Source organism: Elephas maximus, chromosome 4, assembly GCF_024166365.1.
Source record: "Elephas maximus indicus isolate mEleMax1 chromosome 4, mEleMax1 primary haplotype, whole genome shotgun sequence".
Lineage (NCBI taxonomy): Eukaryota > Metazoa > Chordata > Mammalia > Proboscidea > Elephantidae > Elephas > Elephas maximus.
The window spans coordinates 117,622,329-117,648,921 of record NC_064822.1 but is presented as its reverse complement, the minus strand read 5'-3'; the positions used below and the strand labels follow the sequence as shown (position 1 = coordinate 117,648,921).

Below are 26,593 nucleotides of genomic sequence, written 5' to 3'. Positions count from 1 at the left end.
TGGAAAGGGAGGAATCTGTACTGACATGCCTTCCATTTTGCCCCAAAGCAAGGTTTATATTCATTTTCGAGCCTGAACTCTTACCTCCTCAGCCAGATGGTTAAGGACGATAGGAGTTATGGCGCGAGGAGTGACAGATAGCAGGGTAATAAAAAGGTTTCAGATCTTAGACAGTTTCTCACAAATGAGACACTGGTCCCTTCCCTCCCCCACCTCATCCCCATAAAGGGCTGAGAGATAAAGAAACTGGAGCCAGTATGACAAAGGAAGCCAGAGAAACCCACTTGTTTACCTAGATGTCTGAGCAGGGGCTATTTGGAAAAGAATCTGTGTTCTGGGCGGGGCAAGGGGTAAGAAAGCTGCACAGCGGGGAAAGACGGAAGCACAATGACCCCAAATGAGGAGGTGGCAGGTTCGCAGAAGGGCACAATTCATCCTCATGCAACGTGGTGGTCTGGGTAGGACTGCGGGTGGTAACTTCCTTGCACATGCTCAATCCTATATCTATCTGTCTATATCACACATATCATAGAATCTAAGCACCGAAGATACTTAAAGGTCAAGTATTCCTCTCTCTCACCTATCAATTCTCTGCCAGATGGCATCTGGTGTCTAACACCCCCAGGGATGAGTGCAAGTTTAGAAGAGGGGGCGTTACCTTGGCTTCTTAGCTGTATCACTACTATAAATGGCTAATGGCTAAGACACCAAAAAGGAGAAAAAAAAAAAAAACAGAAGCTAGCGCTGGGTAAAAAATTGTTGAATGAATGAGTGAATGAAACAAAGACGCAAACGAGAATTTTTTTCCGATGGCGATAAAGCAGAACCAAACGACAGCACCACCTCGCGTTTCCCGACTCCCCCAACATGGAGAAACTGAGAGATACGTAGTGAGACTGAAGACGCACTCGGGCTGGGTTTTCTGCTCAGAGTTGGGATCCGGGTGGCCCAGGTTGCCATGGCACCGCCTTGGGTTCCACCCTCTCGGTCTCCCTCCTCCCTGTCGCGGTGAAAGCCGTCAGTCACGTGCCTCGCCGCGTAACCACACCTCTGCTGCTCAAAGCAATGTCAAGCGGTCACGTGTGATAGCAACAGATCACGTGACCGCTGTCGCCCCTCAGCCCCTTCCCTCTGACCGCTCCCATCCTCTCAAAGCCTCTCTTGGCCGCTCCTCTGCGCATGGGCGGCTGGTCACGTGCCCCGAACCTCCGGCGTTCGCCCCGCCCATCCAGCTTCCGCGCGCCTCTTTGGCAGCTGGTCACATGGTGAGGGTGGGGGTGAGGGGGCCGCTCTAGCTTGCGGCCTGTGTCTATGGTCCGGCCCGTCGTGTCCAGCTGCCGGGGACCGAGCTCGGGTGTATGGAGCTTCAGGACCCGGCTCCGGGGCCCCGATAACGGGCCGTCCCCGCAGCTCCTGGCCCGAGGTGAGGTACGTGCAGTCGCTTCTCAGGAGTCCCCGCCCCCCACAACTCTCCACGCGTGCATTTCGCGGGATAGCTACGGAAGGGTCGCTCGAGGGGCATGGTGTTGTGATATGGTGCTTTGTGGTCGTGGGGAGGTGTAATTTTCGGGACTGGGGTGTAGGGTCTTTGGTGCAAGAGGTGTGTCGTGTGTCCTCTCCTTTGCGCGGGGCGTGGTGGACCAAAAGGAAGAAGCATTTTTTATTCTAGAGGCTCACATGCCCGGAGGGGTTGGTCATTGTTACCTGAGGGACCGGCCCATGGAATTCCGGTTGGGGAGGGGCTGAGATACTGGTGTTGTCTTTATGGTGGCTTTTGTGGGAGTCACTTTGTTGCTGCAGACTGTTACAGCTCTAACCCTGGAAGGGGATTTTGATAATAGGAGTCTCTGTGATTGTAGGGTCTCCTGTGATCTGAGAATGGCCACCCCTCGATATGAGCCAGTGGCTGAGATTGGTGTCGGTGCCTATGGGACGGTGTACAAGGCTCGTGATCCCCACAGTGGCCACTTTGTGGCCCTCAAGAGCGTGAGAGTCCCCAATGGAGGAGGCACTGGAGGGGGCCTTCCTATCAGCACAGTTCGTGAAGTGGCCTTACTGAGGCGGCTGGAGGCTTTTGAGCATCCCAATGTTGTCCGGTGAGAAAATGGTGGAGGGTTGGGAGTGGGTAGTAAAAGGGAAGAAATTTATAGGTGGGGAGTGGTGGTCAGGAGACAAATGGAGACCCTGAGGAAACAAGGGAGGCCATGTTGGATTAAAGGGGAATGCCCATTTGTTCTGGCCAGGCTGATGGACGTCTGTGCCACAGCCCGAACTGATCGGGAAACCAAGGTAACCCTGGTATTTGAACACGTGGACCAAGATCTAAGGACCTATCTAGACAAAGCACCCCCACCAGGCTTGCCAGTGGAGACCATCAAGGTGAGTGGGGTGTACACAGATTGAGAGGTGGATTGGGACCTTTGTAGTAGAACCTGTTGGGGTTTCAAGTATGGTGCCTAGTTTCCAGTGCCTCTGTACCTCCAGGATCTAATGCGCCAGTTTCTAAGAGGCCTTGATTTCCTGCATGCCAATTGCATTGTTCACCGAGACCTGAAGCCAGAGAACATCCTGGTGACAAGCGGTGGAACCGTCAAGTTGGCTGACTTTGGGTTGGCCAGAATCTACAGCTACCAGATGGCACTTACACCTGTGGTCAGTATAAAGATGGTGCCCAAAATGGACACTGGCTGGGTTAGGGAAATGATTGCCCGTAACAATTGAGAAGTTATATTTTGCTTCATGGTAACTCTTAGGGTCTTCATCCAGTCTTCGTGTTTCCTTTAGGTTGTTACACTCTGGTACCGTGCTCCTGAGGTTCTTCTGCAGTCTGCATATGCAACCCCTGTAGACATGTGGAGTGTAGGCTGTATCTTCGCAGAGATGTTTCGTCGGAAGTAAGGGACCCAGGTTTCCTGAACCATCTTGAGTTTCCCAGATCTTATTCATAAACCACATCCACACTCTGTCTGTCTTTTCACTTAAGTACTATTGACTGCCTTGCCCATAACTAGAAGCTCTGAAATGTCCTGGAATTTGGAACTGCATGTACCTTTAATCTCCATACCTTCTATTTTGAGTTGCTAAGCAATAATCATTCCACTACCATATCTCTGAAAATGATTGCTACCTTGTGCTCTTTCTTACCTTAGGCCTCTCTTCTGTGGAAACTCTGAAGCTGACCAGTTAGGCAAAATTTTTGAGTAAGTGACTGGGAAGGGGGAAAAGAATTTTGCATTCTGAGCCCTGGCCCTGCCCCTGAGGATGGGGGCTGGAAGGACCCTTCTGACCAAAGTTTTCTGTTCCCTGTAGTCTGATTGGGCTGCCCCCAGAGGATGACTGGCCCCGAGATGTGTCTCTACCCCGAGGAGCCTTTTCTCCCAGAGGGCCCCGTCCAGTGCAGTCAGCGGTGCCTGAGGTGGAGGAATGTGGAGCACAGCTGCTGCTGGTACTGGGCATGGGTGTGGGGCAAGATTGGGGTGATAACTGGAGCAGTATATGAGACCCATACCATTGTAGTTACTGACATTTGGTTGTTGGATGGGGTAAAGCTTTTATTGCTGCTATGAATGGCTATCCACAAGAGAGGGCGGTAGAAAATAGGCCATCCCAGGTATTTTTGGGGGTGGGCAGAAGTCTTTTGTTCCACGGTTTCCTGACCTTTAACTCCCTCCTCAGGAAATGCTGACTTTTAACCCACACAAGCGAATCTCAGCCTTCCGAGCCCTGCAGCACTCTTATCTACAAAAGGGAGAAGGTAATCCAGAGTGAGCAATGGAGTGGCTGGAACAGGACCAAGAAAAGGAAGAGAAGCTATCATTTCCCTTCCTTTGGACACTTGAGTGGAGAGACCCCCCTCCCCACTGATAAGGCAATCTGTGCCTTAGCCTCTGCCTTCATCTCTGAGGCTTTGGATATCCCTCCTCCAACTTTTTACAGAGAATATTTTGCTGCCTTAATGATGCCCATCTCCCACCCCTCCTTTTGAGGCATAGTCTTTTCCCCCCTCAGCGCCCCCCCCCAATTTCCCTACACCAGGGGGTATGTCCTGTCTTCCCTTCTTCCATACATTGATACTGGGTTCTTGTTTTTATACAGGAAAAAAAAAAAAAAAATGTGGTCTTTTTTTTTTTTTTAATATTTCTCTGACTTTACCACTGGGGTTGGGGGTGGGGGGTGGGTTTGGAAAAACCACTTAGTAGAAGGAATTTCCTCAGAGAACCTTAAAGACTTTCCTTAAGTCACAGGGCCGAGGCAGTCAGTGGAGCTCCTTGGATGGCAGAGAAAAGAACGTGTTGCTTCTTTGAATATCGGGTAAAATGACTTTTATTTTGATTTCAGCTGGACTGCCTCACATTGAGTCTTCCTGATTATAAGAAAAAAAATTCTTGGTTGTTTTCTCTGGCTTTATCCCTGGTTTACTTTTGGAGTCAGGCCAGGATGTGCTGAGTGGTCCAGCATATGTGGAAGCAGGGAGAGGGGAAACAGCCAGGAATGACTCCAGCACCCATCTCGTGTGCTCCCAGGAGCTTCCCGCACCCATTTAGGGAGAGGGGAAGTTTTTCTATTCCCTATAATCTTGTTCCGACCAAAACATGTTAAAGTTTAAAGCCTAGCTGTTCAACCAGTTTTAGGGGATGTTGCAAAGGGCCTTTTCTTTTTCTCAAAAAAAAAAAAAAAAAAAAAAAAAACAGTTCTGTAGACCCTAGGTTTTCCCTAAGGGAGGAAGAAAAAGCTTAGGAGAGAAGTCAGAAGGATCCAAAGTCTCATAGAAAGGCACTGGGGTTGGCTCGAGGATCCTTTTGGTTCCGAAATCTCATCGCTAACCAAACACCAAGGATCTGCAGAAACAAAGGGAGAGAGATAAGCACCAATTCTCAATCTCTTAGGCTAAGACATGTTGAGAAAGGGTGTACATGAAGGAACTGGAAAATGTTAACCTCTGTAAAGCTGAAGAAGAGTCCAACACCCCCCAGGATTTTCAGGGCTTCATCTGAATGCTTAAGAAATTTTTCTCCACACATCTGGCACGTGGGGCTTTGGCTCTTGCAGATCTGAGGATAAAACGTGTTTGCAGGTGCTAAGCTGTTGTGTCCCAATACCTATGGTGACTGTCCCTAGAAATTATTTACAAGAAACCCTGTGGGGCAGCCCTACTATGCTCTGTAGGGCCGCTATAAGTCAGAATTGACTCGGCAGCAACCGGCTTGGTTTGGTTTAGTATGTGACTAGTATCTTAAGGAGCCCTGGTGGAGCAGTGGTTAAAGCATTCAGCTGCTAACTGAAAGGTTGACAGTTCAAACCCACCAGCTGCTGGGGGGGAGAAAGATATGGCAGTTGCCTTCTGTAGAGATTTACAGCCTTGGAAACCCTATGGGGCAGTTCTACTCTGTCCTATAGCGTCGCTAGGAGTTTGAATATTAACAGCAATGGGTTTTGGTTTGACTAGTATCCTATAGACCAAAATCCCACCTAGCTAATTCCCGAGACTCTGTCTGTCCTTTCTTCCCCACCAACATATAGCTCCAATATAAGAAAGCAGCTAGAGGGAGAGGGGATGACATTCAGACCCCTATATCTGCTCATTTGGACAGTGTCCTTACCCTGTTCTGCACCCCCGCCCCTCCCCTGGACTCACTGCAGTGCACAAAGCGTAATCTTGCTGATACTGGTGTGTGAGGTTGAACAAGCCACAACAATCAAAACTTCTTTCCAGTTCATCCCGGGTCTTGTTGCTCATGACCCACCAAGAAGCATTGATGACGTCTGTCTAGAGGATACATGCAGAGGGAGAAACTATTTGATGCTGGTAACGTTAAATATCCCCCTACATCCTGATCCCAGTTAAAACGCTTCAGTTTCTCTGTAAAAACATAGGGAGTCGACATCCCTCAGAAGTATGAAAGTGTGTGTTGTCATGATTATGCAGATTTGATAAATACCCATCTCAGGTTCTCCTAAATCATCATGAAAAATTAACCAGACATCCAGAGAAAACAGAGGCTCAAGAGTCTGGAAGTAGTGGACCTAAAAACGATCTTTTGGTAGTTGGAGCCAGACTGAAAAGAAGTCAGAGGTTTGGGGGGTGGGTGGGAGGGAAATGTACTTCAAAGGGTATCCCCCTTACCTGTTTGCTTCTGTTAATAGCCAGACATGAGCAAGAGATTCCAAACTGGAAGACGAAGACCAAACCAAGGATGATCATGTACTGAGAGGGAGAGTTACGGAAAAAATAATCCTAGTTCTTTTATGTTCCATCTATAATATTCATCCATCTGGTCTCCTGTATCCTTAGAATTAGAACCACGTAAGCTGAAAACAAAATCATCAGCTCCTGTACCGGGCAGGGCACAACTTGTCCCTGAGGTCTCATAATCTCTAACTTCTTCCTAGACGACTAAGCCCTCCTGAGAGCCCTGGTTCCCCCCATCACTTCAGGTCAGGATACAAAGAATAGCAGAACTTGGTGGTGGTTGACAGCACCCACCAGTCCAGCCACCGCGATGAAGAGAAGGAATACTCCCACAACAATGACTCCCCCGATGATGTGGATGCTGGATACCAGATCCAGGCCCTTACCCCAAGCAGCCACTCCAATGAGCAATAAGCCAACCAGCTATGGGAAACAACTGAATTAGTGCAGGATACATCTCAGAATCCTATTGTGCAATACAGCCAAAGGCCATACAATGTTGGAGGTTTGGGCAGAAGAGGAGCTCTGAGTTGTGTGTGAATGTGAGGAAGAAAGGGGGTCTCTTCCGACCAGGAGCATCCGTGGGTGCGACTCCTATAGGAGTTCACATGGCTGAGATGGGGGTGGCAGGGGAGACTCTTAAGTATTAAAAATTTGTGTTTTGGGAGAAACTTAAGTTCACAGGTCAGCGGGTTGGGGGTTTATGCTCCTTGCTCCCACCCCTAGACGAACCCCTCTTCACCGGAAGTCCCCCCTCTTCCAACGGAAGTCCCCTGGAACTCCCTCTTCGCCGGAAGTTCCCGAGAATTTTCCCGGAACCCCCAGCACCCTTCTCCCCACCGGAAGTCCCCTGGAGATTCTCCCCACTCGCTTTTCCGCCCTGAAGCGTCCCGCACCTCCAAAACCTCACCATGTAGACCACGTTGAGGGCGCACAACGCATTCTTGGAGCAGGCAAAGCCGCCGCAAACCATCTTCCCAGCTCTGGGGACCCAGGTAGTCCCAGGGACTAAGGGGGGAGGGTCTTGGGGACTGTGTTCTAGGACCCCGACAGCTTCTGTCTCTTTAAATCGAGCCTAGCCAAATCCGAGCCTCTGCGCCCGCAATGTCCCACCCTGCGTCTGGATTGACGAAGCTCCGGGCTAATCCAGGACGTCGAAGGCCTGAATGCCAATCAATCTTCATTACGTCACTGGCCCGCCTCCCGGCCCCTCCTTTAGGCTCTTCATTGGATGAAATTTAAAACTCAGGACACGGCCTCCAGAGAGTCTCACAGGGACCAAATCTTAAACTTCAATACCGCAGAGCTTTCTCTAGTCGGACTGGAAGAGGGCTAATCCAAAGGAGGAAGCTCTGGAGAAACTGGTGAAGAAGAGGGAGGAGGTGGGGCTTCAAAAGCCCGGCTGTAGGGCTCCTCCTCTCGAGGGAGCACCCTTCCCCGCCCCTTTCCTCTTGCCCCGCAGTGACCTCATGATGACACTATTATTTTGTTGTTATTGCGTTACATTCGGGAACACTCAGAGAAACAAAATATTGAGACATTTAGCCCAGCCTTGGAGGCCCCGGGCTGGGCACAGCAACACCCCGCAAATCCTCACGTTTGCAAGTGTGTCCACTAATATATTTGTACCGTTCGGCATCCCCTCTTAATACAATACAAAAAAAAAAAAAAAAAACCAGAGCCGGCGAGTCGATTCCGACTCATAGCAACCCTATAGGACAGGGTAGAACTGCCCCATAGAGTTTCCAAGGAGTGCCTGGTGGATTCGAACTGCCGATCCTTGGGTTAGCAGCCTTAGCACTTAACCACTATGCCACCAGGGTTTCCTCCCCTCTTAATAAAAATAGGGTGTGAATATGCCAGAAATTCAATGCGAAAAACGATGGTCTCCGGCTGGTGCATTTCCGTATGTGACAAAGCCACAGGTACGCACGCCGATGTGCTTAGCCTCTTCACAGAACATACCTACCTGTTGCAGGACTTGCAAAAAATGAGAAAGGGAGGAGTCAGGGATGTGAATCAATATGAAGGGAAGGAGGAGCCTCCACGTTTTCACGCCAGGGTGGGCATGATGGTTGATCAATAAATGCTTATTATTGAATACGTGTTTTAAGGCACAGATATTTTCATGGGAGTGGGGAAAAGCATAGGTCTCTTCCCCGGGGAGAAAGCAGCAGTCTTAGCTGGAACAAATGAAAAGCCTCCCTTCAGCCTCACAGGGTGATCTAGATTTGTCAACACTTAGATCCTATGACTGCTGTACATAAGCAGTATAGTTTTATTGATTAAGAGTCAGGCTGCATAAGTTCCAGCTTCGCCACTTACTAGCTGCATAACCTTTGGCCAGTTACTTAAGCTCTCTGTGCCTGTTTTCCTCATCTGTGAAATGGGGATAAATAACAATACACCTACCTCATGGGTTGTTGTGAGGATTAAATGAGTTAATACATGTAGAATGCTTAAATAGTACTTGGCACATAGTAAACTCTCAATGTTAGTTATTACTCAGGTCATTTTACAGGTGTCAGTTGGTAATTTCAACACCAATTCCCTTATCTCCATCTGCACAAATAATCACATAGCTATAGTCACCTCTCCATACATCACTATCTGGAAGATATGCAGGAGAAGAGGCATTTGGCAGAGCCAGAGAGGTTTGAGTCTTGAAGCAAAGGAACTAGGACAACACCTCCACATCCCTCTTGTCTTCGATTCCTCACCTACTCTCCTCTCTTTCAGGTCCTAAGTCAAGGGCAAGACCAAACCTTAGAGCGAAGGGGAACTGGCTGGCAAGAATCTTGGTTGTGTGGTTAAGTATAAAGTGTATCAGAATTATAATCAGAAGACTAGATCCAAAACTTCGTTTCACCTCTTCCTGGTCTCTCTGAGCCTTGGTTTCTTTTTCTACAGAATAGGGATACTAATCCCACCCCTCAGGACTGTCATAAGGGTGATATATATGAAAGTGTGTTATAAACTATTAAGTGTTATAGACATGTTAATTATTGTGAAAAATGTAATTGAACATGGAGCATAGTGGTTTTGTCTGGTTATAGGTTACTAGTCTTCCTCTACAACTCATTCTCCCCATACCTACTTGGTCCCTTAAGCAGCAGGTGGTTGGTCAGTGGGGTAGGTGACTGAGCAATAGTTACATTGCAAGATGTAAGTATCCAGGGCTTATTGGGATATGCAGAGCGGGTGGTGAGTACAAATGTAAACTAGGATGCAGGACTATGAGGGTGACAAATCAAGTGTGTATGGATTCCTGTAAGAGTTCGGGATTGCACCTGTGACCTGGCTTGACACACACTCCCAGAACCAACACCCATCTTAATTGGCTACCTTCTACAGGAGGTCCTAGTACACTTGTTAAGATTCTCCATCCTCCTGGCTGGAGAATCATAGCAGGTACTGGCTGGCAGGGCTGACGGACCAACACTAGAGGGGGTGGGAGGTACAGGAGGTAGTGCTGTCTCAGGCTGTGGGTTTGAACCTCACCAGTCAGGAAGTGAGGCCGACAGACAGACGGAAGGGCGGGCAGGGCCGGGAGTTCTGGGGCACACCAGAAGGGCCTTTTGGGGGCTAGGGCCTGCGGGACCATGGGCTTCGGGGCCAGAGGTTGCTGTTAGCCTGGCAAGACAGGTCTGGGCACCATGAATGCTCAGAGGCAGCTGGCTGTAGCCGCAGTGAGAGCAGAAGTCAGACGACATGAGGTGGCCAAGGAGGCTCTGAGCCGCCTCAGGAAGCTTGCAGAGAGAGTGGGTAACCCTGAACTTCGGGAGAGCATCCAGGCCTCACTGGACAGCATAGGAGGTAAGAGAAGGGTCAGCTCCCAACTTGAGTGTATGGGGGACCAGCAAGGGCATGCAAAGGTTAGCCAGGTGCTACATTATTTCCCAATCAGCTACTTCCTAGTCCCCAAGATGGAGCTGGGCTCTAGGGAAGAATACATTCGGGGAGGATGGAAAAACACATGGGAGGGGTCATTTTTACTCTTTCCCCAGCTCTGATCCTTCTCCCAGGGGATCAAAATGCAGGTCACTGCTGAGCTGACCCCCTTGGCAATGAAGCAGTGGGTGAGCACGGGGAAGAAGGGCTGTGACCGACTGATGGTAGACTTGGTCCCTGCTTGGGGAGTCCAAAGCAGGAAGCATTTCGGGGCAGGAGGTTCTGGGATTGAATAATGTATTCATTCCCAGGACCCACTAAGGATCAGAGACCTCTTGTTCTCCAGCTGTAAAGGAAACACACACACACACGTTGAAATACACCATGCAGAGAATCTCAGGCTCCTAAGCCCACATTAACACTCACACAACACATTCTGCCCAGCCTAATTGCAGAGAAGTCCCCAGGACTCTTCTTGGTCCCCTCTTCTCCCCATGCTCCTGCTCTTGTCTTCCCCCACACACCTTCCGCTCTACCTCCTTACTGCCATTAGAGCAAGTGATGACAACACAGGGAGGAAGTGCTGCCATGGCAACATCATCGCCACATCCTCCTGCCCCCACCCAGGCCTTCAATCCTGTGGTGGGGCCCCGACAGGGACAGCTTTTCACCATTCACAAGGCCCTACCACTAGGGAACTGGTGGAACTGGAGGTTGTCTCCAGCCTACTTTCATCTCATTCACCTCTGATGTGACAGTGAGCTAACAAAAGCAGACTACTTTGCTCATGGAAGCACGTCTTCCATCACATTCTAGTCTCTTCCAACCACTTCAGTCCTCTCCATTCTTAGCTACCTACCTGGGGAGTCAGGAGATGTTCTCCCCCCTCAGGGACCTCTTGCCAGATCTCTCTGATGGTGGAGGCCACCAGAGCACAACTTGGGGAAAGAACACTTTGCTTTCCTAGGGGAACAGTCTGACCCTTTCCATGCCTCCTCCTCCCCCTTGCCCTCTCACCTCTGGTTCTCCAATCCCTTATTTGCCCGGAACTACAGCGACACCTGTCCTAACAGTATTGGGGATTGGAAAGGCTGACCTCAGGGTGCCTCCTAGGGAGGGACTCTAAGCTCCACCCCTATAGAAAACAGGGAGGAGAGAGGTTTAGGTGGTTACTTGGGTATAAGTCCTCTGCTTAGCTCTGGAAAAGGAAAGGGAGAGGAGGAGTGGAGGCTGAAATCTCAGAGGAGACTTGACTCCTTTTGAGTGGTTTGCACACTCCTTCCTTAAGAGCCAGGATTCTGTTCCCATTGAATATAAAAGGAAACTGAGGTCACCAAAGGAAAATTAAGCCAGAGCCAACAATTCTCCTTCACCTTTGCCTTCAAAGCAGCCCATCGAAGGGTACCCTGTCCTGAGAATGGTGTCACCCGGGTTCTACAGGCTTTGTGTAAGAAAGGGTGGTGTGAAGCTGCTGGTAGCCGGGACAGGACCGCCTAGGTGTTGGTTACAGGCTCTGGGAGAACAAAAAGCGCCCTGCATCCTGGTTCCGCCCCCCACCCTCACCCCCTACGGCCGAGCACACCGCCGGCTCCTGCCTCCAAGAGCCGCCCACGGCGGCACTTATTATAGTCTCAGCTGCGTCAGGAGGGTGGGACGCCAAATCAGGGGGAGCTGCGACTCCCCAAGTCCCAGCGAGTGGTCTGCAAGGCTGCTCTCCGCTCCCCCGCTCTCCCCCCCACCTCTGTCCCAGACTCTGTTCCTTGCCGGCCTAACCCCTTCACCCTTCGCTGCGGGCTGGAGGACTGTGAGCCTTGGACTCCAGGGTCCCTAGCGGGGTGGGGGACACAAAGCAGACGTTTTCCATTCCGCCTACGCTCTTTTTAACCTTCTAAAAGAACCCACCCTGCAAACCTCTGGAGACTGAATGGGAACCCGGGAGAGGCAGGCTTCTGCTGCCTCAACTGCGGGGGGTCGGGGGGTCCTTATAGTTGGGGAGGTAAACCCCCACATGTGGGTAACCAGGTGCAAGGATAGTGCCTCCACTAGCCCAACATTCTCTGGCGGGTTCCCCACCCACCGCACACACGGATCTCTCCTCTCTGCTTATCCCCGCTGTTTCTGAGGCACTCTTGGAGCTACGGTTGCTATGGAGACCGGATGCATTTTGGTAGGGGGGGTGCAGTCATTTCGTAGACATATCCCTTCTCCCTCCATCTCGAGTGGAGCCTTGACTCACCCAGGCCTGGACTCCCTGAGTCCCCGTATCTCTCCCTCCGCATCCTCCTCCCTCCTACCCCGCTGAGTTCCTTGTTTGTCCCCATCCCAAGGGAACACTTTCCAAGTTCACTCTGGGACAGTCGGGCTCAGATCGAGGCCCCATTAGTGTATTACATGTGTGTGCAGCGGGATGCTGGGTCGTGGGGAAGGGAACATGTCCGGGTACCTAGGGGCAATGAGGGGCTCTGGAAAAGAGATTTCAGGGTTCCCTACTTTCCCATGTCAGCTTTCTCAGAATTGATACTGAGCCTGAGTGTGCTCCGTTTTCTCCGCGGCCTGTCTACCCACACGTCAGCTTTCACTCTTGTCCCTAAATGTCCCACTCACAGTCGCACTGACCAACAGTGGTGTGAAAGACAAGGGGGCTAGGTCTTTGGAGTAGGTGAGTCCAAGTCCCAGGAAATCCAGCCCAGGCTTTGGAAGGAGAATCCAGTCCTGGGTTTTGCGCCGCCCTCGCAGACAGCCGTGCTGGTAGAGAGGAGGTGAGGGGGAGATAGGGTTGGGGGGGCGGGGGGCCGCCTCCTCGTCAACGTGAGGGAAGCGCCCGGACACAGCGCGCATCCGGACGGAGCCGAGCCCCCGCGAGCCCCCCGGACTCTTCGCTCGGATCTCACGCTCCTCCCCTCCTCTCCTAGCCCCTGGACCTGTGGGTTCCCACCTCCCTCCTGCTTCCCTCCTTCCTCCCCCGCCGCCGTCTGTATCTCCATCCCCAGCATCCTCCCTGCGCCCTGCGAATCCTCCGCACGGCCAGCCCCACTAGCTCCCCACCCTCCTCACGACCCCCTCTCCGACCCCATCGGCGGCTCGGGTCTCCGGAGCCCCCATTCCTCGTCCTTGCCTCCCCCGCACCGGTTCCTCTTCTCCCCCAGCCTCCGGTTCCCTCTTTTTGCCCCTTTTCCCTCCCTCTCCCCCATTTGCCACCACTACTGCCCTCCCGGCCCTCCCTCGCCCATCTCTGTGTCCCCACCCAGGCCGGGGTACACTGTCCAGCGCGCCTCCCTGGAGCAGCACCAAGGTCCCGGGGCTCCAAAGGGGTGGGGGCGCAGGGCGGGGAGCATGGGGAGGGGGCGCCCCGTGTGATGGGAGGGGGGCGCAAGCGGAGGCGGCGGAGGCGGCGGCGACAGCGGAGCCTGGCCAGGGGCTCAGCGGGGTCCAGGGGCTGGGGGCAGCGAGCAGGGTGGCCCCATGGCTGGGCCCCCCTGAGGCAGTCCGGGGGAGTCCCCTCTCCTCCCCAGCTCGGGGGTCTCGGGGCCCCATGAGCCGGGGCGCGGGCGCGCTTCAGCGCCGGACAACGACCTACCTCATCTCGCTTACCCTGGTCAAGCTCGAGTCGGTGCCTCCACCGCCGCCTTCCCCGTCTGCAGCCGCGGCCGGCGCCCCTGGGGCTAGGGGCACCGAGACCGGGGATCCCGGCAGCCCCCGAGGCGCGGAGGAGCCGGGCAAGAAGCGGCACGAGCGTCTCTTCCACCGACAGGATGCGCTGTGGATCAGCACTAGCAGCTCGGGCGCGGGGGGCACCGAGCCCCCCACCCTGTCCCCGGCCAGTCCGGCCCGCCCCGTCTCCCCGGCTCCCGGCCGCCGCCTCTCTCTCTGGGCCGCCCCCCCGGGACCTCCCCTCTCCGGGGGACTGAGCCCCGACCCGAAGCCTGGGGGCACCACCACCTCCTCCCGGCGGCCCCTGCTCAGTAGCCCCAGCTGGGGGGGCCCAGAACCCGAAGGCCGGGCGGGCGGTGGTGTCCCAGGCTCGTCCTCCCCGCACCCTGGCACTGGCAGCCGGAGGCTCAAGGTGGCGCCTCCTCCGCCGGCTCCCAAGCCTTGCAAGACCGTGACCACGAGTGGCGCCAAAGCCGGAGGGGGCAAGGGCGCGGGTAGCCGCCTGTCATGGCCCGAAAGCGAGGGCAAGCCCAGGGTCAAGGGGTCAAAAAGCAGCGCAGGGACTGGAGCCTCTGCTGCTGCTGTCACCGCAGCTGCCGCCACTGCCGGAGGAGGGGGCAGTGCAGCCGCGACCTTTGGTGGGGTCGGGGCTGGGCCCGGGGCCCGAGGGAAGCTGTCCCCTCGGAAAGGCAAGAGTAAGACCTTGGACAACAGTGACTTGCACCCGGGACCACCCGCCGGCTCGCCTCCTCCGCTAACTGTCCCAGCAACTCCGGTTCCAGCCGCTGCTGCCACCGCCGCCTCCGTGCAGCTCCCCGGGCCTGCGCCTCCAATCACGCTGGAACCTCCAGCTCCTGGGCTGAAACGGGGCCGGGAGGGGGGCAGAGCATCCACTCGTGACCGCAAAATGCTCAAGTTTATCAGTGGCATCTTCACCAAGAGCACGGGGGGGCCTCCTGGCTCCGGGCCCCCTCCCGCAACCCCTGGCCTGTCTTCTGGCAGCGGGTCCCGGGAGCTGCTGGGCGCAGAGCTCCGCGCCTCCCCTAGTGAGTAGGGCCTGGGCCTGAGAACAGGGAAGGGAGGGCCGGGAACGGTCAGCTTGGGGTGGGCGAGCTGTGTGCAGGATTGAGCTAGGGAAGCTTCTCTCTCTCGGGTGGATGGGTGAACCAGGTTCACTCCTCTGCCAAGGTCTGGGGCAAAAAATAGGAGGACCTGAAGGGGGGTGAGTAGCCACCACAGCTGTGCGACATAAGAGACTAGTTGATTTCGGGTGGACTCAGAGCCTCATGGCTTTCTGGGAAGAGAATTTCCTCGGTCAGAATGGCTGTAGGAAATTGCTCGCAGGGACGCTCCAGACCCCAATTCCAGCCTCTGCTAAAGTCCGAGAGCCTGGAGACAGGACTTTGCCTTGTCCAGAGAGACATTGGAGGTGGAAGTGATGAGAAAGCCTCAGTTTCCCCCTGAGCACCTGGGGCAGGTGGCCTGACAGTGACCTTGCAGAAAGCTCCTCGCCAGGGACAGGTCCTCCCCAGGGCTGAGAGCAGGCTAGTGAGGCAGTAGGAAGGGACTGTTTCTTTCCATGCAGTGAAGGCGGAGTGGGCGGTTTCGGACTGCGTGGGGGCTGGAACTTGCTGAATATTTCAGTGTAAAGTGAGAGGGGGCGGATGGGAAGCCTCACTTCCCCACGGCCCACCAGCGTCCCAGAGCGGCGCTGAAACCCGCCGGGGACTGACCCCGAGTGAGTCAGGGGGTGGAACTGCTGCAAAGGCAATTCTTACCCGGGGAGGCTTGGGAGGTGGTACCGGGAAGGGGGTGTTTTTCCGGGGGGTGTCTATTTTTTTCTGGAGGAGAGAGGCGGAGGATTCGTTGGTTCGGTTCACACTCCCGGGAGGAGAGGCGGGTCAGGGAGCGGGGGCGGCCCCTGGGGTTTGGCTTCAGAGCGGGTGGGAGCAGATGGCTCCGGATCCCAGAGTTCCCGCCGCAGCTGCGGCGCCCCGGGAACGTCCGCCCGGTGTCAGGCGCGGGGGCTGGACCCGGCAGGCGGAGGGAGCATCTTTTCTCCCAGGCCTGTAGCTTCTCTCGGCCAGGGAATGAAGCCCTTCCCCAGTTCTTTTGGAGGTCGCTTGTGGGTATTGTGCGGAAGAGGGAGGCATGGGAATATCCACGCTCCATCCTTTGGGCTGTAGGGGGTGGGGGGCAGGGCCACCGTGTAGCTGACCTTGAAAAAGGGGAGGGAAAGCCCTCACCTCAATTTCTATCCTGTGAAATGGAAGTTGAGAAGAACTCACTCGCTTCTATGTCAGATTCCCAGGGTCTGCCCTGGGAATCAGTGGGGGTGGGGAGGAGCCCCCCTTGCATTTTCCTTCCAGAGGGAAGAACCTGGCCACTGTTAGAGCCCTGGTCCTCTGGTCTGGGGCAGGGACCCACGTTTGGGGATGTGCTTTAAGAGAGATGCCAACTGAAGTATTTTTGTCTTGCTGGCTCTGTTGCTAAGCAACCACTGAGCGGCAGCAACAGCTGTGGGGAGAGGCGGGGATAAGAGGACTGGGGACCACTCTCAAACCTATCCCCTCCACACACCTCTCCAGTCCAGCCATGGTCCTGGGATTAAGGGAAGTTCCAAAGGGAGGAGGGATGAGTGAGGATTGGGAGTCCTGGGCCTGAGCCTCCCCTCTTATTACCCTTCTTCCATTACAGAAGCTTTGGTCAATAGCCAGGAATGGACTTTGAGCCGCTCCATTCCTGAACTGCGCCTGGTAAGTAACCTAGTCTCCTTTCCTGTAGGGAAGGCTGACCTCTCACTCTGTACACTCTCAACCCTCTCCCCTTCATCTCTCCCCTTGTTTCTCTCTGTGAGAATGCACAATTGTTGCCAGTTCTCGAGATTCGACCTTTATAGCACCATCCTGGGGCTTGAAATATTCTCACAACTTTGTCTTCTCTATATACATTCTTCCCCTTTCTTCTGTTTGTCCATGTCCTTTTCCAGGCTGTTTCTCATTGCTGGCATCTCTCCTTTGGTCTTCATGTTCCATTAGCTAGAATTTGGTAAAACTTTCCAACTAGTGCCTAGGGCTGTGACGTCTCACACACACCCAGGTCTAGTATGGTTCCTAAACAAAACAAAACAAACTGGTTCTGAGTTGCTGACATTCTTTGACTTGTGGTCCACTTGGAGCTTGGGGTCATCTCTTGCTACACTCATGCCCAGATCCTCCCAAATGCTTTCTCCTGACTGACCTTCATTCAGGCCTGTAGAATCCTTCTTGGATAATTTAACATTGCCAGTCCCTTTTGGGCTTTCTGCAGTGCATCCAGACCCTAGGATCCTGCCTCTACTTAATTCTCTGTTCCACAACCTTTCCTCAGGGTGTGCTGGGTGATGCTCGGAGTGGGAAGTCATCCCTCATCCACCGATTCCTGACTGGTTCATACCAGGTGCTGGAGAAGACAGAGAGTGAGTTCTTAGGAGCCACAGTAAGCTAAGGGTTGGGATCAGGGATCTAAGATCAATGACTTGGCAGATATGGAGACCAGAGGGAAGGATGCACCCATGATAGCTATGGTACAGGGAGCATGGAGGAGGCTTGATGACTTGTGACCTCAGACCACCTACCATTCCAACCCCTCTGTACAGGTGAGCAGCACAAGAAAGACATGTTGGTGGATGGACAGACTCATCTGGTGCTAATCCGAGAGGAAGCTGGGGCACCTGATGCCAAGGTGAGGGGGCGAGGCCATGGGGTGGGTAGTGTGGCAGGGGTCAGAACTGGCCAAAGGAGAGGGCTCTGGTTTCCCAGGGTCCAGAGGAATAGACTTGTCTGACCCTGCATTTGTTCCCTCGCCCCCCGCAAGTTCTCAGGCTGGGCAGATGCTGTGATCTTTGTCTTCAGCCTGGAGGATGAGAACAGTTTCCAGGCCGTAAGCCGTTTCCATGGGCAGCTGAGCTCCCTTCGAGGGGAGGGCCGGGGAGGCCTGGCCCTCGCACTGGTGGGGACACAAGGTAAGGAGACTGGGGAAGCAGTGCTTTCAGGGGAAGCCCAATGAAAGCCACTAGGGTATTAGCCAACATGAGCAAGAGCTTGGTAAGGTGTGGAAATTGCCACTTAGATTCCAGCAACCCTCTAGAGGGAGCCAGGTCTTCAAATAAGGGAATCATTAAACCAAATACAAACTTCCCAAGGTCTGAGCAGAGAAAAGGGGAGAATGGGGCTTCTATAAGAGCAGTCTCCACACCTCTCCTGAGATGTCATCTACCTCATGTTCTCACACTGCCATTTCCTAATACCACCACCACGGGACACACAGATCCCCCCCTTACCCCTCCAAATCTCAGACCCTACTGTGGATAGAAGGAAGTCCCTGAGTGGTATAAACAATTAAGCGCTTGACTACTAACCAGAAGGTTGGTGGTTTGAACCCATCCAGAGGCTCCTTGAAAGAAAGGCCTGGCAGTCTGCTTCTGAAAGGTCACAGCCTTGAAAACCCTACAGTGTGTAGTTTTACCTTGCAACACATGGGGTTGCCATGAGTGTGAATTGACTCAATGGCAACTGGTTTGGTTTTGGGTTTAGTGTGAATAGAAAGCCTTTTCCAGTCACCTTTCAAAAGAGCTTATCTAAAAACAAAGAGAAATCACAAAGGAAATGATAGAGAAAACAGAGGACATAAAACTTTTTTGTTCCCAAAGTAGTGATTCAGAGGCTCTCAGCCTCTCCATCAGAGCCAGGAAAAGCTTTTCCAGTACCCACCTGCATCGAGTTGGCAGGACTTTCTGCCTGGATGCCCATCCTGCAGGTGCCTGCCTCCACCTGTTGCTTGCCTCCTGGTTTCCCACTGCAGAGTGAGCAGTCTACCTGTTACTCATGGACAGTCAACCTTTTCCCAGTTAACACCCCAGGTGTCCACCCACTGGGCTAGGGTTCAATGGATTTGCAGGGCAGGGTGATTATCATTCATGAGTCTTAGCCACTGCAGACCTTGTCAGGAAGCTCCGCTTGCCTCTAGTGTATTCTTTGAAGACACACACAGAGCTCACCCAGTCAACTTTTACTTCAGCTGGCCATGTGAGTGGGACCTATCACTCAGAAAGGGCTTACACACTCCATTCCACTCAGTCATAGGACAAGTGTTCTCTCTCACCCCTTCCTAGTGGGCCCAGCCTGGGACTGGAGCACAAGGGCAAGGGAGGGGTCCCCTTATCCAGTCCTGCCCCTTTCCCATCCCTTCAGATAGGATCAGTGCTTCCTCCCCTCGGGTCGTGGGAGATGCTCGTGCCAGGGCTCTGTGTGCGGATATGAAACGTTGCAGCTACTATGAGACTTGTGCAACCTATGGGCTCAACGTGGACCGGGTCTTCCAGGAGGGTGAGTGTGGTGAACCCTAGTGTGTATGGGACGTGGGAACCAAGGGGCCCGGCATATTCCTAGAGGTGGGGCATTTAGGACTCTCTATGAGTGGCAGGAAATTAGCTTCCGTGGGAGGGAGGAGAGATGAGGGAGGTCAAAGAAGGTTTCCTTAACAGCCACATGGTCTTTCTGGGCTAGAGGAGCTGGTGAGGGCACAGGTGGCACAGAGGCACAGGGACAAAGAAGTTGGGGCCCATGTCATCTCCTGGGGATTTCTCAAAGCTGGGGATTTCTGAAAGCTGGGCATCAAAGGTAGTCTGGGGTATCTTTGCTGCTCACGCTCTTCCTCCTCCCCTCAGTGGCCCAGAAGGTGGTGACCTTACGGAAACAACAACAGCTTCTGGCTGCCTGCAAGTCCCTACCCAGCTCCCCAAGCCACTCAGCTGCTTCTACCCCCATAGCTGGGCAGGTGAGTTCGGGTTTCAGAGTCTACAGAAGGGCTGGAAAGATGCAGAGGAGGGGCTGAAGACCCAAGGGCGGGGACAGGGCACCCAAGGGACAGGGAGAACAGATGAAAATGGTATTTAGAAAGTGCATTGGACTGGGAATCAACCAGGTTTGAGAAACAATGTCCTTGGGCAAGTCATGCATCCTACCAAGGTTATCAGGAAGATTGTATGGCATAATACATGTGAAATTAACCTTTGTAAAGTATAAAGCACTGTACTAATGCTAGTGAGGATTTTTTTTATTAATGATCATACAAATAAATGTTGACATCAAGGAATGTCTTGGATTCCCCATAACCAGATATAACAGTAGGTTGGTGGGGTGAGGGCATCTCAGCTATTCTGCTGACTCCTTCATCCATCTCCAGGCTAGTAACGGGGGTCACACTAGCGATTACTCTTCCTCCCTTCCATCCTCACCCAATGTCGGTCACCGGGAACTCCGAGCTGAGGCAGCTGCAGTGGCTGGATTGAGCACACCAGGATCCCTGCACCGGGCAGCCAAGCGTAGGACCAGCCTTTTTGCGGTATTGGACATGTTGACCCCCTATCTTCCTGTCCCTGTTATCTTCCCATCTTCCCTTGTCCCCAGGCCACTCCATTGGGCCCTTCATCTGTCTTCCTGTCTTTCCATCAGTGTATCCCCCTTCCCACCCTTTATCTGATGCCAGTAACCATTCCAGAATCGTCGGGGCAGTGACTCTGAGAAACGGAGCTTGGACAGTCGAGGGGAGACCACAGGGAGCGGGCGAGCCATCCCCATTAAACAGGTAAGTAGTCCAGGGACTGGGGGCAAGCAAAGGGGCAGCTGGTCTTAGCTGGCTTTTTTGTAACACATGTCTTTCCATACTCCAGAGCTTTCTCCTAAAGCGAAGTGGCAACTCCTTGAACAAAGAATGGAAGAAGAAGTATGTGACCCTATCCAGTAATGGCTTCCTACTGTACCACCCCAGCATTAATGTGAGTAGCAGAGACTGGCTGGACCATGCAGGCTGGCTGGGCATGCCCTTCGCAGCTCTGCTAGTCTGTGCCCCTTACAAACACATCATTTCTGGGAAGCCCTAGTCCTTAAGTCTAATAAGCCTGTGCTGGGCACCGTGTGCCCATGCTGGAGATGTAGAGATATCCCCTCAGCAACTTGCAGTCCAGTGGGAGAGCACAGGGGCAGGGCCTCCACATGGCCTGCATTCAGGGAATGCTTCATGGAGGAGACAGTGCTGGTCTGAGTCTGGTGGCCCCATCCTCTGGAAAATTATCCCCACGTGGTCAGGTCCCAGAGCCCGCTCTATCCCATACTATTGACTGATTCCCAGCACCACCAAGGACTCCAACCTTCCCTACACCCTCGGCCCCTGTATCCCTCCAGGATTACAACCACAGTACCCACGGCAAGGAGATGGACTTGCTACGGACAACAGTCAAAGTCCCTGGCAAGAGGCCCCCACGGGCCATTTCTGCTTTTGGCCCCTCAGCCAGCATCAACGGGCTGGTCAAGGACATGAGCACTGTCCAGATGGGTGAAGGCCCTGGTGAGTGGATGCAGCTCATGACAAAGGGTCAGGAGAGGAGCCAGGCCTGGGGAAAAGGAAGGGGTAGTAGGGAACTGGGGGCTGGGACTGGACAAGCAGGAAGGTGGGTGATGAAGAAGGACCACAGAGGGAATGAGGCCAGGAGACAGAGTGGCTCACTGAGGTTTTATCTTCTGGCAGAAGCCACCACTCCCACCCCAAGCCCAAGCCCCAGTCCCAGTTCCCTGCAGCCACCACCAGACCAGACATCTAAGCACCTGCTGAAGCCAGACCGGAATTTGGCCCGAGCCCTCAGCACTGGTCAGTGAGGACCCACCCTCCATCTTACAGATTCAAATGAGTGGGAAATGAATCGGGGAGGGAAGCTTAGAGGCTGGAATGAATGCATGAGTGAACACACTAAGCATCTTCTAAGCCATGGCGTGTTTATCATAATTGTTAAGACAAGTGGGCTCTAGAGCCAAACTGCCTGGGCTCAAATTCTGGCTTCCCACTTGGGCAAGTTACTTGACCTCTCCATGCCTCAGTTCCCTCATCTGTAAAATGGACATAATAATAGTTTCTACCTCAGAGGGTTGCTTTGAGGCTCAAACAAACTGAGAACATTGTCCAGTATATAGCCAGCCATCAGGGTTTGGAATACAGTGAAACCTGGGAGAGCGGAACTCGATGGGACTGCCTTGTTTGTCCAGTCCTTGCAAATTTTCTGCCTTTGACAAGGTGCAGTTTTACTACTTTTCTATCACTCATTTTAATGGAAAATATTTGAGTTTTCCTCCTCTGGCAGGTTTCAGCATCACATAGGCTCTGGCTTTCACAGGTTTTACTGTATTTGGAAATATATATGATTTTTCTTTTTTTATAATTTGCTGTTTTAGGCTTAAAAATTTTTCAAATGCTAAAATTCATATATATATGTATATGTATTTAAATAGCAAGTAACATTCTCATAAGTAATCCTCACAACAACCTTGTCAAGATTATTATCCCCATCTTAGGGATGAAGAAACTGAGGCTCAGAAGATTAAGTGACTTGCTCAAGGTCTCAAGGCCAGTAAGTGGCAGAGCCAGGATCTGAGTGCAGGTCTGACTCTAAACCACTCATCTGCCCACCTTCCCAGGGATGATCAAGGGGGACCTCCTGGAGGGGTATCATAAATGCCAAAGCTAGTTAAGGGGAGGAGACAGGCTACTGAGAAATCAGGAAATCTGTGGAGGGAGCAACTGAGGCAGCTGTATCCCCTTCTCTAAGACTGTACCCCATCTGGAGACCTGAGCCCCCTGACTCGGGAACCCCCTCCTTCTCCCATGGTGAAGAAGCAGAGGAGGAAGAAATTGACAACACCATCTAAGACTGAAGGCTCTGCCGGGCAGGCTGAAGGTGAGGCCCTGGTGGGCAGTTCCTTTCTCACCCTGGACCCTCACCCCTAACTCCAGATCCCTGGCCTAGCTCCTGCAGGAGGAGGAAAAGTACCTGAGCTGAGTGCTTGACTATCATTACTACTTTACTAATAATTTAATGAAAAAATGGATAGACATCCCTCAGCCCCTATCCTTTCTCCCTGTTCCCCAGCCAATGCCTTTCCCCCCAGTGGCCTCCAGCCCCTGTTCTCAATGACCCCATAAATCTCTAGCTCCTGCTCCTTCCCCTAATGGCCCTCTAGGTCCTGTCCCTGCCCTCAACTCCACTTACCACCCTAGTCCCTGTACCCAGCAGCCCCCAAGCCTATCCCATGGCCCCCAGTGACAACCTGTGACTTCAGTGTCTTCCATTGACACCCCAGCTCCTGGATTCTGTGACCACCGAACCCTTCTCCCAATGACTTCCGGTAATCACCAAACCCATAATAGCCCTTGACCACAGTGATCCTCATTCCTGCCCCCAGTGAACCCCCAGGTCCCAGTGACTCCTGAACTGCAGTGCCCCCTCATCCCAGGCCTAGGACCCAGTTTCTGTCCCTATCCCCATGTTCACTCAGATCCTGACCCTCCCTACCCCTCCCAGAGACCTGGGTCCTCATTGGTCATGATAACCCCTCCCCACCGCCCCTGCTCTCTGCTGGGTGCTCAGACCCAGGTTCCAGATCTGCCTACTCTCATGGCTCTTGGCTTCCGCTCCACTCTGCTCTGGGGCCACTGACTTTAGTTCTGCTTTTTCTCCCCATCTGTCTGTCCTGCTTTGTCTCTGGCACTCTGTCACTGTCTCTATCTCTCCATCTGCCTCTCTTTTTCTTTTTTCTTGGTCTATCTTTCTCTGTCCATTCTATCTCTAACTCCTTCGCTTCGGGAAACCAGCCAAGCGCAAAATGTGGAAACTAAAATCCTTTGGTAGTTTAAGAAATATTTATAAAGCAGGTAACAAGTGGGGAGCTGGGAGGGGCGCTCAGCTGGGGTGCAGAGGGGTGGGGGTGCCCTGCCTCCCCCTGCATGTGCTTGGGCTTCCTGCTCTCTCCCACCCTTTGCTTCCCCAACCCCCTCCGCCCTACTCCCAGGGACCCGGGATGGACATCAGGGAGGAAACATTTGGGCAAGGTGGCTCCTGAGTGAACTCTGTCCCTCATGACCCCATCCCCTCCCTCTGCCCAGAGGAAAACTTCGAGTTCCTGATCGTGTCCAGCACTGGCCAGACGTGGCACTTTGAGGCAGCCAGTTTTGAGGAGCGGGACGCCTGGGTCCAGGCCATCGAAAGTCAGATCCTAGCCAGTCTGCAATGCTGTGAGAGCAGCAAGGTCAAGGTAATCAGTGCAGGGAGAGCAGAGGTGAGTGTCTGAGGAATTCAGAGAGGAGCTCTGAGGGAGTGTCAGTGCTAACTCTACTCTCTTCTGCAGCTGCGCACCGACAGCCAAAGCGAAGCCGTGGCCATCCAGGCAATCCGTAACGCCAAGGGGAACTCTACCTGCGTGGACTGCGGGGCCCCCAGTGAGCACAAGGGGGCAGCGGAGGGAACTGGGAGGCGGTGTCAGGGGCTAGGGAGTGTGGTTTGCTGGAGTTCTTAAATGCTGGGGTGTCTATGCCGCCCAGCCCGGAGCCAACCCCTGCACTCCGTTCCCAGACCCCACGTGGGCCAGCTTGAACCTGGGTGCACTCATCTGCATCGAGTGCTCTGGCATCCACCGGAACCTGGGCACACACCTGTCCCGCGTTCGCTCGCTCGACTTGGATGATTGGCCGCGGGAGCTGACCCTGGTGCTGACGGCCATTGGCAACGACATGGCCAACCGCGTGTGGGAGAGTGACACTCGGGGTCGTGCCAAGCCCACGCGGGACTCTTCGCGGTACGTGTGAGGGAACGGGGAGGGACGCTGGGGAGTGCGCGGCTTTCAAGAGGGTGCCCTGGTTAGGGGCCAGAAGTCCTGGGTTGGGGGGTCCCTAGAGCCCTTCCGGTTGATACCCGGTTTTGCAGGGAGGAGCGTGAGTCATGGATTCGTGCTAAGTACGAGCAGCTGCTGTTTCTGGCGCCGCTGGGCACCACCGAGGAGCCTCTGGGCCGCCAGCTGTGGGCTGCAGTGCAGGCCCAGGACGTGGCCATGGTCCTCCTGCTCCTGGCCCATGCGCGACACGGACCGCTGGACACCAGCGTAGAGGACCCTCAGCTCCGTTCCCCGCTCCACCTGGCGGCTGAACTGGCCCACGTCGTCATCACGCAGCTGCTGTTGTGGGTATGTGAAGGGGGGGGCGCGGTGGGCGGCCAGGGGCCTAACAACAGAAAATACCACCTAGGGCAATGAATGTTAAATTGCTGAATGGTCACTCACAGCTTGTCATGGAAACTGCGATGGCCAGTAGAAACTGCTAATTGGCACCTCTCCTCAAGCAGCGCCCAGGGCAGGCACACAGCGCTCTGTCTGCCCGTTCCCCCCGCAACCCTAGGGGGTGGTAAGGGGTTTTTGAGGGAAAACAGCCTAACGCTGGGAGCCCGGTTTCTCCAAAGGGGCCCTGGAGTGGACTTGGAAATCTTGTGGAGATAGCATGCGGGTGTCGGCCCCTGGGGACCGCCCGCGGTGACGCAGCCATTTCTACCCTCTAGTATGGTGCGGACGTGTCCGCCCGCGACGCGCAGGGCCACACGGCGCTGTTCTACGCGCGCCAGGCTGGGAGCCAGCTGTGCGCCGACATTCTTCTCCAGCATGGCTGCCCCGGTGAGGGCGGCAGCACGGCCACCACCCCCAGCGCGGCCACCACCCCCAGCATTACCGCCACTCCTAGCCCGCGTCGTCGGAGCAGCGCTGCCAGCGTGGGCCGCGCTGACGCCCCCGTCGCGCTGGTATAGTTGCCCAGCGGGAGAGACACCCCCCTCACACGGGTCGGGCACTGCTACACCGGGTGGACCGCTGGACAAATGCACCCACTCACCTCTTCAATCCACACCCCGCCCCACGGGAGCACTTCCTCCCCCCACGAGGGCACAGCCCCCACGTCCCAGAGGACACAAACTCACCTCCCGCTCCCCAGTGACGCATGGAGACCCCAACTCAACACGCCCCCTCTGCACTGTTTCCACGCGGATTCCTTTGGGTCTACCGAAGGGCGCGCCCTCGCCGCGGCACTAGACCCTGGGCGCTTGGACCTGCCCGCTTGCGCCCCCTAGGGGTGGGGAAAGACCCAGACCTGCCTGTGCTGGACAATCCTTTGGCGGGAGCCCATACCCAGGCTGGCTCCTGGGGCGACGCCACACCAGAGGGAGGGGTTAGTACGTGGAAGAGCTAGTCTTGGGACCTGGGGCCAATATGGGGAACCCTAGCTTTCCATGTTGATCTCACTGCCGAGTGATGGGAGAAGGGCAGAGAGGGGCAGGACCCCTGCTGCCCATGGGGGTGGGGAGTCCCCAACCCTTTCCGTGAAAGGGACCATGAGGAGTGGAAATCAGAACGTCCCCCCGCACCTACCCATGGATGGAAGCTAAAGGGCTGGTGGAGCCAAGAGCCTGGGCCCCTCCTAGCTACTATCCCGGGGGAGAGAAAGGATGGAGCAGGAGCGGGCTAAGAGGGCTGGGGAGGGGCCTTGTAATTTATTGCTTTTTTCCCCATCAAGGGAGTGGGGCGGGCAGGGGCGTGGGGAGGGCTTTTTGGGGTAGGGAAAGCCAAGGGTGGGCAAGGGGTGGGATGGGGTGGGGGTGCTCTTGGGTTGTGAATGTCTGTGACTGTGACTGCGTACCTGTGACTGTGCAGCCCATGGTGATTTGGGGTAGGGGGCACCCTGACAATGGGACCCCTCCTCCACTATGCTCCCTGTCCAGCCCCTCCCTCCCACTAGAGCAGCTCCAGATCCATCCCTCAACCCCATGATCCCTCCCAACCCGGGTTAAGAGGATGTGAAGTGGTTGGTAGGGTTTCCAGGCCCCCCCATCCCATCACCAGGATGGCGGTGGTGGGGTGGACTTACCTGGCCCAGCCCTGCCTCCTTCAATCAACCCAGCCCCTGGGCTGTCTGTGTCAGTGGTTTCCAGTCTTTTTTTTTTTTTTGGTAAAATATTTT

General features: G+C 54.2%; 3 protein-coding genes across 8 annotated transcripts; 2 read left to right on the top strand and 1 right to left on the bottom strand.

The window, feature by feature from the left end:
• Window positions 1-1,213: 1,213 nt before the first annotated feature.
• CDK4 (cyclin dependent kinase 4) lies at window positions 1,214-4,111 on the top strand. 2 transcript variants are annotated; one of them, XM_049883721.1, is made up of 8 exons: window positions 1,214-1,423; window positions 1,860-2,096; window positions 2,244-2,379; window positions 2,485-2,652; window positions 2,785-2,894; window positions 3,150-3,200; window positions 3,310-3,445; window positions 3,676-4,111. In XM_049883721.1, the coding sequence occupies exons 2-8, from the start codon at window positions 1,879-1,881 to the stop codon at window positions 3,766-3,768; spliced, it is 912 nt and encodes a 303-aa protein (XP_049739678.1). In that variant the 5' UTR covers window positions 1,214-1,423; window positions 1,860-1,878; the 3' UTR covers window positions 3,769-4,111. The 2 variants fall into 2 exon arrangements, with proteins under 2 accessions (XP_049739678.1, XP_049739677.1); XM_049883720.1 differs by having other exon boundaries at window positions 1,215-1,428; window positions 3,676-4,110.
• Window positions 4,112-4,307: 196 nt separating this feature from the next.
• TSPAN31 (tetraspanin 31) lies at window positions 4,308-7,516 on the bottom strand. 2 transcript variants are annotated; one of them, XM_049883722.1, is made up of 6 exons: window positions 7,101-7,513; window positions 6,446-6,613; window positions 6,125-6,205; window positions 5,636-5,767; window positions 4,938-5,051; window positions 4,308-4,838 (listed from the first exon to the last, which is right to left on the bottom strand). In XM_049883722.1, exons 1-6 carry the CDS (start codon window positions 7,161-7,163, stop codon window positions 4,764-4,766), a joined length of 633 nt encoding a protein of 210 aa, XP_049739679.1. In that variant the 5' UTR covers window positions 7,164-7,513; the 3' UTR covers window positions 4,308-4,763. The 2 variants fall into 2 exon arrangements, with proteins under 2 accessions (XP_049739679.1, XP_049739680.1); XM_049883723.1 differs by lacking the exon at window positions 6,446-6,613 and having other exon boundaries at window positions 7,101-7,516.
• A 2,195-nt stretch (window positions 7,517-9,711) lies between these two features.
• On the top strand, window positions 9,712-26,163 carry AGAP2 (ArfGAP with GTPase domain, ankyrin repeat and PH domain 2). 4 transcript variants are annotated; one of them, XM_049883715.1, is made up of 19 exons: window positions 13,485-14,778; window positions 16,430-16,488; window positions 17,102-17,189; window positions 17,370-17,455; window positions 17,588-17,735; window positions 18,964-19,098; window positions 19,440-19,549; window positions 19,958-20,116; window positions 20,273-20,359; window positions 20,445-20,549; window positions 20,956-21,118; window positions 21,299-21,418; window positions 22,371-22,499; window positions 23,414-23,473; window positions 23,705-23,853; window positions 23,947-24,037; window positions 24,171-24,393; window positions 24,522-24,777; window positions 25,146-26,163. In XM_049883715.1, the coding sequence occupies exons 1-19, from the start codon at window positions 13,614-13,616 to the stop codon at window positions 25,386-25,388; spliced, it is 3,576 nt and encodes a 1,191-aa protein (XP_049739672.1). In that variant the 5' UTR covers window positions 13,485-13,613; the 3' UTR covers window positions 25,389-26,163. The 4 variants fall into 4 exon arrangements, with proteins under 4 accessions (XP_049739676.1, XP_049739674.1, XP_049739672.1 ...); XM_049883719.1 differs by lacking the exons at window positions 13,485-14,778; window positions 23,414-23,473 and adding an exon at window positions 9,712-10,006; XM_049883717.1 differs by lacking the exon at window positions 21,299-21,418 and having other exon boundaries at window positions 13,484-14,778.
• The last annotated feature ends 430 nt before the right edge of the window (window positions 26,164-26,593 follow it).

Coding starts and splice junctions, on each gene's coding strand:
- CDK4 (XM_049883721.1), top strand. CDS start 1,879: ATGGCCACCCCTCGATATGAGCCAGTGGCTGAGATTGGTGTCGGTGCC. Junction 2,380..2,484: donor TGCCAGTGGAGACCATCAAG/GTGAGTGGGGTG, acceptor CTGTACCTCCAG/GATCTAATGCGCCAGTTTCT. Junction 2,653..2,784: donor AGATGGCACTTACACCTGTG/GTCAGTATAAAG, acceptor TGTTTCCTTTAG/GTTGTTACACTCTGGTACCG.
- TSPAN31 (XM_049883722.1), bottom strand. CDS start 7,163: ATGGTTTGCGGCGGCTTTGCCTGCTCCAAGAATGCGTTGTGCGCCCTC. Junction 6,614..7,100: donor CCCTCAACGTGGTCTACATG/GTGAGGTTTTGG, acceptor TGTTTCCCATAG/CTGGTTGGCTTATTGCTCAT. Junction 6,206..6,445: donor ACCAAGTTCTGCTATTCTTT/GTATCCTGACCT, acceptor TCTCCCTCTCAG/TACATGATCATCCTTGGTTT.
- AGAP2 (XM_049883715.1), top strand. CDS start 13,614: ATGAGCCGGGGCGCGGGCGCGCTTCAGCGCCGGACAACGACCTACCTC. Junction 24,038..24,170: donor CGTGGACTGCGGGGCCCCCA/GTGAGCACAAGG, acceptor CTCCGTTCCCAG/ACCCCACGTGGGCCAGCTTG. Junction 24,394..24,521: donor CCCACGCGGGACTCTTCGCG/GTACGTGTGAGG, acceptor CCGGTTTTGCAG/GGAGGAGCGTGAGTCATGGA.